A 15,542-nucleotide genomic window follows, 5' to 3' on the forward strand; every position below is an offset into this window, starting at 1 on the left:
CTGAGGAAGGGAGGTCAGGAGACAGGAGGCTGAGGAAGGGAGGCCAGTGTCACCCATGGCCTCACATTCCCCCCCCACCCCCATCGCCCCGTCCTGTCCCCCCTGCCTGGCCGGGCCGCTTACCGAAGCCGAACAGCACGTAGACGGCCCCGCTGGCGGTGGTGTAGAGCTGGGGGCCGATGAGGTTGCCCACCCCCACACCATCGTAGCGCACGGCGCGCCCCACGGGGGTCCCCGCGCGGCCGGAGACCAGCAGAAAGCACAGGTCGGGCTGAGGGCAGGAGGAGGTCGAGTGGGCCGGCGGCAGCACGGAGCCGCGCGTGCTGGCGGCCGGCGCTGGCAGGTGGGAGGCCTGGAGGCCCCGGAACGGAGGCCAGGCGGCGTGCAGAGGCCTGCACAGCGCGGTGGGGCAGTCACCCGGGGCCAGGGCCTGGCAGATGGCAGGCCGGCCGCGTGTGGAGGGGCAGCGCCCCTGGAAGTGGCCGACCCCCCCACACACACACACACACACAAGGGCCGAACCTGCGCGTCCCCCACGGCCAGCAGCAGCAGGTCCCGGGCGCCGTCCCCGTCCAGGTCCGGCAGGAGCACCGCGGGCGCTGCCAGGGTGCCATTGGCCAGGTGCTCAGGACGGAGCGTCCACACGGCCTCACCTGCGGGGGGGGGGAGGAGGGAGAGAGGGGGGGCTGAGGACCCCCTCCCCTCGGCCCCTGCGCCAGTTCCCCTGCAGAGAGCTGAGCCCCAGCCCTGGCCTTCCCAGATTCAGTCACATCTCAGATGAGGCCCAGCGTGGAGGCCGGCCTCCAACCACCATACTCCTCCCCTGGGCCTCCCAGTCCCTGGGATCGCAGGCCTGGGCCGCGGCGCTCGGCCATGTGAAGCCACCAGCAGCCGCCACAGGCCCCGGCCCCCCTCCCCTGGCCTGAGGTTTCGCGGCCATGCCAGCCCCGGGCAGGCTCTTTGTCTTCCATCCAGGATTTGCAGCCAAGGGGCCCCGGGCTGTTCCTGCCCGGAGAACTCGGCCTAGCGCCATCTTTGTGCCAAACAGGCTGGAGCAACCTCTGATCTTACCTGACGAGGCCCTGTAGGCCCCCAGCGCGCGGCGCGATCCCGTCACCAGGCAGAGCGCCTCGGCCCCGCGCCCCGGCTCCAGGTCCACGCAAGCCACGTGCTGGGCCTCCTCCGGGAGGGGCGTGGACCACAGCGTGCTGCCGTTCATGCCGGACAGGCACAGCAGATGAGCACGGGGGCCGGAGCCCGGGCCACCTGGGAACAAGGGGCACGGTGGGTGAGAAACGGGGAGGAGGGAGAGAGAGGAGCAAGTCCTGAGTTCAAATCCTAGAATCACTAAAAAAAGAAAAGAAAACAAGGAGGAGACAGGGAAGGAGGGGGGAGGGAGAGGAGGGGAGGGGAGGGGAGGGGAGGGGAGGGGAGGGGAGGGGAGGGGGGCTGGGCAAGGACTGTGTGCCCAGGCCGGCCTCAGGCCCCTGTCCGAGCTGGGTGTGCGTATGCGCATGCGTTGGGGGGGGGGGGCTTGAACTCGGGGCCTGGGCGCCGCTCTTACCTCCCGCGCTGCGGTTCCCGGGCCTCACCAGGGCCAGCAGCACGTCCCGCAGGCCGTCCCCGTTCACGTCGGCCAGGTCCAGAGGAGCCAGGTCCCCTCCTGAGCACACACAAGGGAAGAAGGGCCTGAGCAAAGTCCCGGGCAGCCGCTGGGGTGGGGTGAGGGGGGGACTTCAGCACCCCAGGACCTAGAGGACAGGCGGGGCGCACCCCACCCTGCTCCCCAGAATCCACCCCACGTTCCCTGAGGAGCGGGAGACCCTGGGTGGAGGGCCAAAGGCTGAAGTGGCGCTGTGGCTCAAGTGGTAGAGCGCCAGCTTTGAGTGAAAGAGCTCAGGGACGGCGCCCAGGTCTCGGGTTCAAGCCCCAGGACCGGCACAGAAATCAATCAATCAATCAATCAAATCAAACTGGCTAGGCATTGGTCCCACACGCTGTAACCCTCGCTCTCGGGAGGCTGATTGTGAGGACCGTCATTTGAGGCCAGTGTGAGCAAAAGAAAACATAGTAAGATGATGTTTGGAAGACTCCCTGTCCACCCACAGCTGCAGCCACACCTGTGACTTCAATTTGCCTCAGGAAGGGGGAGGAGGGGGAGGATCAGAGAACCGGGGATCCAAGTGCCGTCCCCCAGTGGAGGAAGGGGCAGACATGATGCCCTTCTTCCCGAGATGGTCTGGGGGGGGGGGGTGTGGGAACGGCCTGGTGAGTTTCTCGGTGAGCTGAGGCGGAACCCACAACCCTGCATCCCGGGAGACTGAGTCACGGCACCCAGCCACCCCCCTCTGGGCGAGAAAGGCGAGACGGAATTATTTTGGAGCTGACATGAGGTCTGGCCTGGGGTCCACCAAGGGCCCTGGGCACGGGTGCAGCCCGGGGATTCGAAGCTGCCTTCCTCTGAAGACCATCCCACCACACTCGGCCTGTCCCACCAGCATCTGCCTAAGACCTGGGACCCAGCATGCATCTCGGGGCTCACCTGAGCCCACGGCCAGGCATCCATCTTGGGGCTCACCTGTGCCCCACACCCCAGAGCTCACCTGCACCCATGGGCAGGTGAGTCTCGGGGCTTACTTGCACCCATGGCCAGGCATGCGACTCAGGGCTCATCTGTGCCTGTGCCCCTGAGGTCACCTGCACCCACGGGCAGGTCTGAGTCTCGGGGCTCACCTGAGCCCGCGGGCAGGCATGTGTCTCGGTGCTCACCTGCGCCCATGGCCAGGCATGCGACTCGGGGCTCACCTGGGCCCATGGCCAGGCATGTGACTCGGGGCTCACCTGCGCCCGCAGGCAGGCATGCGTCTCGGTGCTCACCTGTGCCCATGGCCAGGCACACATCTCGGGGCTCACCTGTGCCCCCCGCCCCGGAGCTCACCTGCACCGGCGGCCAGGCGTCGGATCCAGGTGCTGTGCAGGTCTCGCGGCGGGCAGGGGATGAGGAAAGCGCACAGCAGCACGAGCACCATGGACAGGAGCAGGGTGAGCAGGAAGACCGCCGTGCGCACGCAGGCAGCCACGGAGCCAGCCACCTTGGGCTCCAGGCCCCCGGGGGGCTCGGCCGGGAAGCCCTGGGCGCCAGCCTCGGGGGCACGGGGTGGGGCGGGCCCCACGCCCTCCACATCCGAGTCGGGGGCCTCTCCCCGGGGGCCCTGGCCGTTCTTCACGCCCCCATTCTTCTGCGGCGTGGCCAGCACCAGGTCATCCTCGCTCTCGTCGCTGTCAGCCTGCGTGAGCGGGTCATACTCCCCCAGGTCCGGGCTCTTCTTGCCTGCAAGGCCAGGCGGGGGTCACTGGTGCACCCCACATGCCAGCCCCAAGGCCGGGGGCCAGGGAGGGATGCCCCAGGCCCCAGGATGTAGCCCAGCAACACACACACACACACACACACACACACACACACACACACACACACGAAATACATCTTCATCCTTTTAAAAAAAATCAGAGTCAGGTGCTAATGGCTCCCGCCTGTCACCCCAGCTCCTCAGGAGACTGAGATCTGAGGATCATGGTTCAAAGCCAGCCAGGGCAGGAAAGTCCGTGAGACTCTGATCTCCAATAAACCACCAGAAAACTGGAAGTGGAGCTGTGGCTCAAGTGGTAGAGCATCAGCCTTGAGTGAAAGAGCTCAGGGACAGCGTCCAGGCCCTGAGTTCAAGCCCCAGGACTTACAAAAACAAAAAAGACAAAATTAAATGTCTTTGAGAAGGGGAGGGGAAAGGGAAGAGAGCCAGAGGGAGAGAGTGAGAGAGAGTGAGGAGAGGGAGAGAGAGAGAGAAACAGTATATAATCATAATCCCTAATCTCAACTCAAGTAGTAAAACAAACCACAACAATAACTCTGAGCTCTAAGAGCCCCAGGCATGTTTGACCTTCAAACTTTAAAATGGCCTCAAGAAAAATATATACCTAAGAGATAAGCCGGGCCACAGGCTTCAAGGAGGCCCTATTGTTACCCTGAGTTACTGATTAACTTCCCAGTGTGGTCAGGGCCCGGTTCTTTCCAACCCCAGCTCAGGAAAGGGTCCTGGCTCCTGAGGACCACTCCTAGCACCCCTAGCACCCCAAGCTCGGGCTAGCTGAGTCTCATCACCAGGCTGCTGCTGGATTGAACCTATCCTGAAGCTGTCACTCTTGTAAATGACATGGTTCTCGGAGATCACAATGGCCCACTTGTCAGAAGTTCATCCGGCCATCCCTTTGTCTCTTTTTCAGCTCTAAACAAACATGCAGTGGGGTGCGTGGGGTGGTAGAGAATGTTCTAGCATCGCACTATCATGACAGAGGACACTGGGAGGCCTGCTCCTAGCCGGATCTCTCCTCCCTTCTCAGCGAAGCAGAGACCGGGCTGGATGAGCTCACCGCACTCGGTGACCCGGGTACCCCACAGCCCGCCACAGGGGCATCCGTACCTGCACGAATGCAGCTTCTCCCAGACAGGAAAGATAACAAGTGAATTTGCAAGAGAAAGGCCTGGCCGGGAAGGTGGCTCAGTGGTAGAGCGCTCACCTAGCATGCACGAAGCCCCGGGTTCGATTCCTCAGTACCACATACACAGAAAAAGCCAGAAGTGGCACTGTGGCTCAAGTGGTAGAGTGCTAGCCTGGAGCTAAAGAAGCCAGGGACAGCACCCAGGCCCTGAGTTCAAGCCCCAGGACTGGGGAACAAAAGGGGGGGGGGGAGGGAGAGAGGGGGAGAGAGAAACAAAGAGAAAGGCCTAGAGAAGAGAGGTAGAGAAGACAATCCCGGGCCAGGAGGCCACGCGCCAACCCCTCCACAGCCCCCACTGTGTGCCCACAAGAGAACTCAGGGTGAACACATTCACCCTTCATCACAGCCCAAAGGCAGAGTCTCCTGCCAGGCGCCAGCGGCTCACGCCTGTAGTCCCGGCTACTCCAGAGGCTGAGATCATGGTTGAAAAGCTCTTAATTTCTGATGAACCACTGAAAGTCAAAGGTGGAGCTGTGGCTTACGTGATAGAGAGCCAGCCTTGAGAGAAAAAAGTCAAGGACAATGCACAGGTCCGGAGTTCAAGCCCCGGGACCGGCACATGCAAGCATGCGCGCGCGCGCACACACACACACACACACACACACACACACACACACAAATCCTGTGGTTTTATTCTCAGAGAAATCACCCTTAAAGCTGAAAGGAATAGTTTTAAAAGGAAAAAAGAAAGAGAAAGAGAGAGAAGGAAGGAAAGAAGGAAAGAAGGAAGGAAGGAAGGAAGGAAGGAAGGAAGGAAGGAAGGAAGGAAGGAAGGAAGGAAGGAAGGAAGGAAGGAAAGATAAACATAAGGGACATTTCAAGGCCCCTGTGAGGAGCTACTGCCTGACTCTGAGGCCTGCTGTGGAGGCCCGCCGTGGAGGGCCCACCGTGGAGGCCGACCATGGAGGCCAGCCGTGGAGGCCCAATGCTGCTCCTCCTCTCAAAGGAAAGCAACCTCCAGCTCTTAACCTCATTTCCAAACAAACCTCTGAAGACAGATAGCATCAATGTTCTTTGAAAGTTCTAATGAGCCCATGAGGAAAAAGAAACCTGGCCGGAGCCATGAGGCCTGGTAACAGGAACTCAAATTCATGTCGGCCCAGGGCCAGGCAGCGCCAGCCCGCGGTGTCCAGTCCCCAGGCTCCGGCCAGGTTCAGCCAGACCCGCCAGCCCTCCCCACTGCTCCCCATTTTACAGCCATCTGCAAAACAAATGCTTATGAGGGGATGTTGGAAAAAAGGGGATTTTGATAGAACCCCGAATCTTTCCACAGCCTTAGCGTTTAGAATCTACCTGGGCAGAAGAAATACGCTCTTCATGGAATGCAGCAGAGAACCTGCCAGGGAAGTTTTAGGTGAAGGTGAGAGAGAGACACATAACAGAGACAGAGACACACAACAGAGACAGAGACGGACACACAGAGACAGAGACAGAGACACACACACACACACACACAAAGACAGACAGGAAAAAGAGAGGAGAGACAGAAAGATAAAAGGACAGAGAGAACCTGGAGCTGCCGCCTCCTGGACACAGCGGGCACACTTGCCCAAAGCCCAGGTGTCCATCATGTCACCCATCACCGGCACAGGTGTGGATCATGTCACCCATCATGGGCACAGGTGTGGATCATGTCACCCAGCCCTGAACACAGGTGTCCATCATGTCACCCAGCTCTGAGCACAGGTGTCCATCATGTCACCCATCCCTGAGCACAGGTGTGGATCATGTCACCCATCACGGGCACAGGTGTGGATCATGTCACCCAGCCCTGGCACAGGTGTGGATCATGTCATCCAGCTCTGAGCACAGGTGTGGATCATGTCACCCATCACAGGCACAGGTGTGGATCATGTCACCCATCACGGGCACAGGTGTGGATCATGTCACCCATCACGGGCACAGGTGTGGATCATGTCACCCATCACGGGCACAGGTGTGGATCATGTCACCCATCACGGGCACAGGTGTGGATCATGTCACCCAGCTCTGAACACAGGTGTGGATCATGTCACCCAGCCCTGGCACAGGTGTGGATCATGTCATCCAGCTCTGGGCACAGGTGTGGATCCTGTCACCCAGCTCTGAGCACAGGTGTCCATTATGTCACCCATCATGGGCACAGGTGTGGATCCTGTCACCCAGCCCTGAGCACAGATGTCCATCATGTCACCCATCACAGGCACAGGTGTGGATCATGTCATCCAGCTCTGAGCACAGGTGTCCATTATGTCACCCATCATGGGCACAGGTGTGGATCATGTCACCCAGCCCTGGCACAGGTGTCCATTATGTCACCCATCATGGGCACAGGTGTGGATCCTGTCACCCAGCCCTGGCACAGGTGTGGATCATGTCATCCAGCTCTGAGCACAGGTGTGGATCATGTCACCCAGCCCTGAGCACAGGTGTCGATCCTGTCACCCTGACTGATCAGACACGGTGTCTGATCGATCGGGCACGGGCGCCGGTCCGTCCCCTCCCGCCCCAGCACCTCGGCGCTCGGGCCGGCCGGGTCCATCGGGTTCCCGGGCAGCGCGGAGCAGGCTGGGCCCGGCGCTGCTCCGCGGCCGCGGGGCCCGGCGATGACACGCCGGCCCGGCCGTCGTCACTGACAGCGCCGCCGCCATCACCCCGGGCCCACCGCCGCCGGTCCCGCCCCGCCCCGCGCCCCCCGCGCGGGTCCTCGCCGCCCCGGCCCGGTGGGGCGTGGGCCGGCGCCCAGGCCCGGCGGGGCGGGAGGCGCCGCGCGGCGACCCTTGCTTACCCGGCAGCTTGAGCGCCCGGGACAGCACCGTCGCCATGGTGGAGGCCCCGGTGCGCCTGCGCGCGCCGCGGGAGACAGAGCCCGCGCGGGGCGGGGCCTCGTGGGGCGGAGTCAGGAGAGATGGGAGGCGTGGGGCAGAGCTGCGCGGGGCGGGGCCGAGCCGCACGGGGCGGAGCCAAGGAGGATGGGAGGGGCGGGGCTGAGCCGCACGGGGCGGAGCCAGAAAGGATGGGTGGGGTGGGGCCGAGCCGCACAGGGTGGAGCCAGGAGGGATGGAGGGGCGTGGCCAAGCCGCACGGACAAGCTAGGGGTATGGGGGCGGGGCCTAGCCACGTGGGGTGGCCAGGAGGGATGGGAGGGGCGGGGCCGAGCCGCGTGGGGCAGGGCCAGGAGGGATGGGAGGGGCGGGGCCGAGCCGCGTGGGGCAGGGCCAGGAGGGGGAGGAGGGGCGGGGCCAGGAGAGATGGGAGGGGCCGAGCTATCTGAGGCAGGACTTTTAGGGGCGGGGCCGAGTTTCCTGAGGCAGGGCCTCGAGGGAAGAGGGCCAAGCCTCACGGGGCGGGCGTGGTCTTGAGGGCGTGGCCTGGTCGGGCGGGGCGGGGCCTACGGAGAGGCCGCCTTGGGGCTAGCAGGTGCAGGCAGGTACTGGGGGGTGGGGGGAGACTCTGTAGCCAGAGACCTGCATTGGCTTTTTAGGTGTTTTTTGCTTTTGTGCCAGTCCGCTTTTGCTTTCATGACTGGTGCTGTACCGCTGGAGACTTGCCTTCCGTTCCAGCTTGTTCCCTCCCTGCCCCCGCCCCCCCGCGACTATAAATAAGCCTCACGGGCTTTCCGCTCCTGGGCTGGTCTCCACCTCGATCCTCAGATCGCAGCCTCCTGAGTCGCCGGGATGGCCCCCGAGTCTGTGCCCGGCGGCTGGCCGGTCCGCTGCCGTGCTCGGCGCGGTGATGAACGCGGCCGTGCGGGTTTCCTGCGTCTGCGAGCCCGGGAGCGGGAGCGCAGGACCCTGCCCGGGTCCGCTGCGAGTCTCCGCGCGGACTTGACTTCCCCCGGCCGGGTGGGAGGGATCCCCGGGTTGCACGGACGGAGCGGCTCCTTCCAAGAAGATGCGCGCCGCCTCCCGGCCCTCCTCCCCTCCCTTTCCCTCGACGGCGCAACGCACCCGGGGCGGGGGCCGCGCTTCTGGGAACGAGGCCGTGTCTGATTGGCGGGCGGCCCGGCCCGGCTCCGGGGTCGCGCGGTCAGACCCCGGAAACCCCTCCTGGCCGGGAACACCGTTGCATAACAGTCTTTATTCCCCAGGCCTGGAGACTCGCGGGAGCCCGCCTCCAGCGGCTCCGGCTGCAGACGCGTTCTCCTGGAGCGGCTGGGCCGGGCGCTCGGGTGGACTGCGCCCAGAATCCCCAGTTCAAGCCCCAGGCGGCGGGGCGCTGGTCAGACTTCCCACGGTCCCGACCGGGCTAGGGGCGGGGCCGGCCCCGCTCGGCCACGCCCTCGGTGGGCGGAGCTTTATCTGGCCCCGCCCCAGCCCCTCCAAGAGCTTCCGCCTCGGCGCTCCCTCTGCGGTGAGCGGAGCCTAAGGAGGCCCCGCCCCGCTGCACCGAGAGCTTCCGCCTCTGCCACTTCCCAAAGGGATGCTCCGGTGGGCGGAGCCTACAGAAGCCACGCCTCTACCACCTCTCTGAGCCTCTCGGGTGAGAGGACCCACCGGATGCCACGCCCCCGGTTCAGGCCCCGCCCATGCGAGGGCGTGGTCTCCGAGGCAGCCCCCGTTCCCCGCCGCCGAGGCCGCTCAGAGCTCTGCAGACCCCGGGCCCGCCCCACGCCCGCGTCCTGCGGCGACATGTTGGGCCTCATCCGGAACTCGCTGTTCGGGAGCGTGGAGACGTGGCCGTGGCAGGTCCTGAGCACGGGAAGCAAGGTCGGTCCGCGAGGGGCGGCAAACCCCGAAACGTGTGCCCTGGGCCTGGAGGGCAGGGAGGGGGCGGGCAGGAAGAGTTGGGGGGCCTGGGGCCCTGCATCGCCCCCGCTCTCCGGGTCACGTGGTCGCCAAATGATGAGCGGGAGCCCGGGCCAAGGGTGTGGGGTGCAGGGCTCGGGTGCGGGGTGGGGCAGGGGCCACTACCCTGTCCAGCGCTGCCCACTTCCATGCGCCCCTCACCCAAGGCGAGGCGGGCGCTGACCCCAGCCTGGACCCCACCTCCCAGACGCCTGGACTCCAGGCGTGAGCCCCAGGCCATGGTGCGGGTGGGAGATGGCCTGCGGAAGGTCAGGCTTCCACGACAGGGTCACCCGGGGCGGTGGGCCGGCCTGTGGGTTTCCGAAGCCTGTTGCGTCCGGCTCGCACTGACCCTCGTCCTGCTGAGCCAGCAGCTGCTGTCAGCTTATCTGGAGTTCCTTGACACCCCAGCCAGCTCACCCCATCTCTCCTCCCCAGAGGGGGAAGCAGTGCCTTGAACACTCACTTTTAGGGAGGAACCGGGGAGCCTGACCTCACATGGAGCAGAATCCACCCCCTGGCCGTGTTAGTTTGCACGTATTTGCACAACCTGGGCCAGTTTGATAAGACTACTGGCATTTCCTATCAGCCCTGCCCCTCTCCACCCGTCCAGCCCTGTCCCTAGCCAGGGAGCAGGCACCGAGGCCTGAACACCGAGCACTGTCCATCTGCTAAGGACTACAGGGGTTTGGGACCTGAGATTCTTTCCAGGATGAGAGGAAGTCTGCCCAGAGACACAGCTGGCTACTTGAGGGAGGAGCTGGCTTTCTTTTTCTTTTCTTTTCTTTTTCTTTTTTTTTTTTTTCCTGTCTGTTGTAAGGCTTGAACTCAGGGCCTGGGCATTGTCCTTGAGTTCTTCAGCTCAAGGCTAGGGCTCTACCCCTCTACTCTCACAGCGCCACTTCTGGCTTTTTCCTCTGTGTGTGGTACTGAGGACTTGAACCCGGGGCTTGCAGGCTAGTTAAGCACTCTACCATTGAGCCACCTCCCCAGCTAAGGAGGAGCTGGTTTGCGATCGGATCCACGGGCAGATTGCTGCCTGCAAAGCCCAGCCTCCCAGTGGACAGGCCTTCACCCCTTCTCTCCCATGGTGGCTCCCCTTCTCCAGGAGGAGCTGTCCTATGAGGAGCGGGCCTGCGAAGGCGGGAAGTTCGCCACGGTGGAGGTGACGGAGAAGTCGGTGGACGAGGCACTCCGGGAGGCCATGCCTAAGGTCATGAAGTATGTGGGCGGCTCCAATGACCGGGGTGAGTACCTGGGGACCCCCTTACCCCCAGAGGACAGGGCAGGTCTCAGGGTCGAGTTCCGCCCCATCTCATACCAAGGCAGCTGGAACTCCCCGTTCCTGAATCCCACCTCCTTCCTGCACCCCATCTACGAAGCTCCGCGGCGGCCGCTCTTCACCCTGATGGGTGTTTGCTTGTCACCCGTTATTTGTAGGATGGGGTCTCACTTCCTGCCCGGGGGGGCGCAGGGGTGAGGCTGGGGGGGGTGGCCTCTCCAGGAGACATGGAGGTGGGGGACAAGAGAGCACTGTCAGGCCGTGGCCGGGGACCCAAGCCCGAGCAAGGTCTAAAGGAGCCAGGACATCCCTTCAATGGGAAACATGGGAGTTGGAGGCGTGACTCAGTTGGTAGATCGCCAGCCAGTGAGCAAAGTGTCACTGCTGCCACCTTCTGTGCAAATACAGCAGGCATTTGCATGTGGCTCAGCTGTAGATGTTTATTTTGCCAGTCCTGGGCCTGGGCGCTGTCCCTGAGCCTCTCTGTGCTCAAGGCTGGCGCTCCACCACTTGAGCCACGGCACGACTTCCAGCTTTTTCTGAGTAGTTTATTGGACATAAGAGTCTCACAGACTTTCCTGCCCATGGCTGGCTTTGAACTGCGATCCTCAGATCTCAGCCTCCTGAGTAGCTGGGATGACAGGCGGGAGCCACCAGCACTCAGTAACTGTAGATTGTGTGTGTGTGTGTGTGTGTGTGTGTGTGTGTGTGTGTGTGTGTGTGTGTCTCGCAAGCATGCATGCACATGCACGCTTAAAATTTTGTAATTTCATTAAAATATATATGTATATATACATATATATGTGTGTGTGTATATATATATAAAACCATGGGGCAGAGTGCCGCGGTGACACATGCCTGTAATCCCAGCTACTTGAGAGTTGGAGAGGACAGGGCAAAGTTGGTGAGACCCCCCAACTCGACAAACAAGCAGGTGGGGGTGGATCCCTTCTGTGAGAGGCCCAAGTAGGAGGATTGGTGTCTGAGGCTGTCCAGGCAGGGAGAGGGGGACCCTGTAGCACCCAAGGGGCTGGTCAGAGCCAGCTGGGCGCTGGTGGCTCACGCCTGTAATCCTAGCTACTCAGAAAGTTGAGATCTGAGGATCTGGGGTTCAAAGCCAACCTGGGCAGGAAAGTCCATGAAACTCTTTTTTTTTTTTTTTTTTTTTTTTCTGTAATCACTCATTTTATTTTTATTTTCCATGAAACTCTTATCTCCAATAAACTACCAGAAAACTGGAAGTGACGCTGTAGCTCAAATGGTAGAGTGCTCACCTTGAGCTGAAGAGCGCAGGGACAGCGCCCAGGCCCAGAGTTCAAGCTCCACAACCGACCAAAAAAAAAAAAAAAAGTGTCAGAGCCCTTGCCCTGCCCGCATGAGGCCCCAAGTCAAACCCAGTGCTGCCGTGATTTAAATAAAAATGTTCCGGTAGAGAAGTGGCGCTGTAGCTCAAGTGGTAGAACACTAGCCTTGAGCTGAAGAGCTGAGGGACAGTGCTCAAGCCCAAAGTTCAAGCCCATGACTGACAAAAAAAAAAAAAAAAGCATAAATTATACCTTACTGCATTGTTGGTGGGAGTGTAAACTTGTTAACCACTTTGGAAAGTAGTATGGAGGTTCCTCAAAAGACTCCACATAGAGTTCCCCTATGACCCAGCAATCCCACTTTTGAGGCATTTACCCAAATGATCACAAACAAGACCACACTAAAGCTACCAGCATGACTATGTTTATAGCTAAGATATGGAACCAACCCAGATGCCCCTCAGTAGATGAATGGATCAAGAAAATGTGGTATATATACACAATGGAATTCTATGCCTCCATCAGAAAGAATGACATTGCCCCATTTGTTAGGAAATGGAAAGACTTGGAAAATTTTATATTAAGTGAAGTAAGCCAGGCCCAAAGAAACGTAGGTCCCATGGTTTCCCTTATTTGCAATATCTAGTATATGTCTGAGTCAAGTAGAAAAGGTCAGATAAGGTGATGTTAGGGAAACGAACCCTAAGATATGTATTCAAAATTTTTTTTCTTTCATGCGATTGTTTCTAACACATTTATAAGTTTATTTCTTTGTTGCTTTGTATGTCTCTCCCCCACGGTATAACCCCTGCTTTCACTGTATTTGATGTTGGTATAATTTGTGGAGGGGAAGGGGAAAAACAAATCTTTTAAATAGGGATACAGGTGGACTCATTGCAACAATGAGATGTACAAGGCGTTATGTCGAATACGAACTTTACAACTTTGGTGGGGGGGGGGGGTTGCGGGGAGGATCGGGTGGGGGGGGACGGGGGGAGGATGGGAAGGGATGGGAAGGGGAAACAAAGGAGGCTACAATGCTTGATAAGAAATGTACTCATTATCTTGCCCATGTAATTGTAACCCCTCTGTACAGTATTTTCACAATAAAAAAATTAATTTTTTTTAAAAATGTTCCAGTAGGACAAAGACGAGTAAGTGCTCCACCACCCTGAGCCAGCCTTACCTGAAGGCCGCCTCCTTTTCTGTGTGTTCCCAGGGATCGGAATGGGGATGACGGTTCCCATCTCTTTTGCTGTCTTCCCCACGGACGACGGCTCCCTGCAGAAGAGACTGAAAGTCTGGTTCCGGATTCCCAACCAGTTCCAAAGTGACCCGCCGGCCCCGAGCGACGAGGCGGTGAGGATCGAGGAGAGAGAGGGCATCACTGTCTACTCCACGTAAGGACAGGGTGCTGGGGGGCCGGGCGTGGGTCCCCCACAGCCCTCCTGGGCCTCTCCACCAGCCTTGGCCTTGTGTTTTATTATTGAATTAGCTCAGAGAAGCCAGGCGCTGGGTGGCTCACACCTGTCATCCCAGCAACTAAGGAGGCTAAGATCTGAGGATCACGGTTCAAAGCAGGAGAGTCTGTGAGACTCTTATCTCCAGTGAACCACCAGAAAACCGAAAGTGGAGCTGTGGCTCAAGTGATAGAGTGTCAGCTTTGAGTGAAAAAACTCTGGGGCTGGGAAGGTGGCTCAGTGGTAGAGTGCTCGCCTAGCATGCAGGAAGCCCTGGGTTCGATTCCTCAGTCCCCCATACACAGAAAAAGCCGGGAGTGGCACTGTGGCTCAATGGGAGAGTGCTAGCCTTGAGTGAAAGAAGCTCAGGGACAGCGCCCAGGCCCTGAGTTCAAGCTCCATCACAGACACACACACACACACACACACACACACACACACACACACACAGATCTTCAGGGCCCACCCGTGTGCCCACCTCGCAGTAGAAGGCAGAGGCATGGGTTGTGGCCAAGGGTTTGGTGGACTGTTTAGGCCATGCTGGGGCTTGAACCCCAGAGCACCCCCGGGAGTCCCCGCTTCCATCCCTGGGGCCCCTGTGTCCCCCGCCCACAGGCTTGGGCGAGGCCTGGGTCTCCCTGCTTTGTGGCTTGGATTCTCACCTCTCAGGACTGTTCCTCCTGTGGCCACTGGGGGTCGCTGCACACCTCAGAACGCAGGCCATGGGTGGAAGGGCCTGGGGTTCTGATGAGGTCCAGCCCTGTGTGGCGGGTCCTCCCAGCCTCAGTTTCCCCGTCTGCAGCATGGGGTGGGAAGTCCTGCTGGGAGGGGCGGTGCAGGGGCAGCTGGGGGGGGGGAGGTCCAGAAGAGAGAGCTCATCCTCTGTGCATCCATGGTTCCTGAGGGAGGGGGAGGAGGGGGGAGGGAGGGCAGGCTGGTCCTTCCAGCATCTTCCTCCTCTGCTCACACACCTTCTGCCAGCTCAGCTTCACTGAAGCCCTGGCCCACTTTCTCCCCTCTTCCTCCCCCAGCCCCACTTCCTCCCCTCGGCCTTAGGAGCTCATGGACTGGAGGAGGCAGTTGGCATCTGCCCCCCCCCTGCGTGTTTGTGGAGTGGTTGCCACCCAGCTGGGGGCGGGCCCTGGCACTGGAGGGATGCCCCACTGTCTGGGCTTCCCCCCACCCCCGTCCCCCCCGGCCCTGGTGGGAAGCCCCAGTATCTGTGCTTGGTGGCTGTGCAGGCTGGGCACCAGCTTGCCCTTGAGACTCTTCTCTCCAATGCACCACCAAAAACCCAGAAGGGAAGCTGTGGCTCAAGTGGTAGAGCACCAAGCCTTGAGGGGAAAAGGCTCAGGGACAGCGCCCAGGCCCTGAGTTCGAGGCCCAGGGGTGTATGCACGCGTACACGTGACCCCTGGAGGAGGGAGCAGATGGGGCCGCAGCCCCGGCCCCGCTCACCTCTGTCTCTGCTGTGTGCACAGGCAGTTCGGCGGCTACGCCAAGGAGGCGGACTACGTGGCGCACGCTGGCCAGCTGCGGGCGGCCCTGGAGGGCCGGGTCACGTGCCTGGGTGACGTGTACTTCTGTGCCGGCTATGACCCGCCCATGAAGCCCTACGGCCGCCGCAACGAGGTCTGGCTGCTGCGGGCCTGAGAGCCCCGGCTGGGCCTCCGTGACCCCTGACCTCTGTGACCCCTGACCCCCGCCGTGGACCTCTGACACCCAACCTCCACCATAGATCTCTGTGACCCCTGACTTCCACCGTGGATCCCTGACCCCTGACCCTTGTCCTTCAGAGCTGATGCCTGTGTTTTTCTGGGCTGGAAATGGCCAAGCAAGAAAATCACGTGGCTGCTGGTGGCTCACGCCTGTCATCCCAGCTGCTCAGGAGGCTGAGATCTGAGGATCGAGGTTCAAAGCCAGCCCGGGCAGGAAAGTTGGTGAAACTCCTATCTCCAATGAGCCACTAGAAAACCAGAAGTGGTGCTGTGGCTTAAGTGCTAGAGCGCTCTCCTTGAGTTGAAGAGCTGAGGGACAGCGCCCAAGCCCAGAGTTCAAGTCCCACAACCGACCAAAAAAAAAAAAAAAGAAAGTCCTGTGGTACGCCAGCAGCCTTTCCTTATCCATCCGGGTGGCAGAACTGCTGGTTTTCTCATTACTAGATGGTATTTGTGTG

The 15,542-nt window shown here is 60.7% G+C and overlaps 2 protein-coding genes across 3 annotated transcripts in view; one reads left to right on the forward strand and one right to left on the reverse strand.

The window, feature by feature from the left end:
- Positions 1 to 7,387, reverse strand: part of Fam234b (family with sequence similarity 234 member B) — a 15,027-nt gene extending 7,640 nt beyond the window's left edge. Inside the window, exons 1-6 of the mRNA XM_042671558.1 lie at positions 7,322 to 7,387; positions 2,939 to 3,331; positions 1,565 to 1,663; positions 1,072 to 1,266; positions 523 to 653; positions 124 to 271 (exon numbers count right to left, since the gene is read on the reverse strand). Of these exons, the coding sequence (XP_042527492.1) occupies positions 124 to 271; positions 523 to 653; positions 1,072 to 1,266; positions 1,565 to 1,663; positions 2,939 to 3,331; positions 7,322 to 7,358 (1,003 nt within the window). The 5' untranslated portion in view covers positions 7,359 to 7,387. The remainder of the gene's footprint in view (positions 1 to 123; positions 272 to 522; positions 654 to 1,071; positions 1,267 to 1,564; positions 1,664 to 2,938; positions 3,332 to 7,321) is intronic.
- Hebp1 (heme binding protein 1) overlaps positions 1 to 15,289 on the forward strand; it is a 15,831-nt gene extending 542 nt beyond the window's left edge. Inside the window, exons 2-6 of one of the 2 annotated variants that reach the window (XM_042671559.1) lie at positions 9,120 to 9,242; positions 10,429 to 10,567; positions 13,126 to 13,306; positions 14,848 to 15,019; positions 15,059 to 15,289. In XM_042671559.1, coding sequence (XP_042527493.1) covers positions 9,165 to 9,242; positions 10,429 to 10,567; positions 13,126 to 13,306; positions 14,848 to 15,019 — 570 coding nt within the window. In that variant the 5' untranslated portion in view covers positions 9,120 to 9,164 and the 3' untranslated portion in view covers positions 15,059 to 15,289. Of the gene's footprint in view, positions 1 to 9,119; positions 9,243 to 10,428; positions 10,568 to 13,125; positions 13,307 to 14,847; positions 15,020 to 15,055 lie in introns of both variants that reach the window. The other variant, XM_042671560.1, reaches the window with a different exon arrangement.
- Positions 15,290 to 15,542: the final 253 nt, after the last annotated feature.

The sequence above is a fragment of the Dipodomys spectabilis genome, unplaced genomic scaffold (genome assembly GCF_019054845.1).
Source record: "Dipodomys spectabilis isolate Male_0828 unplaced genomic scaffold, ASM1905484v1 ptg000644l, whole genome shotgun sequence".
Lineage (NCBI taxonomy): Eukaryota > Metazoa > Chordata > Mammalia > Rodentia > Heteromyidae > Dipodomys > Dipodomys spectabilis.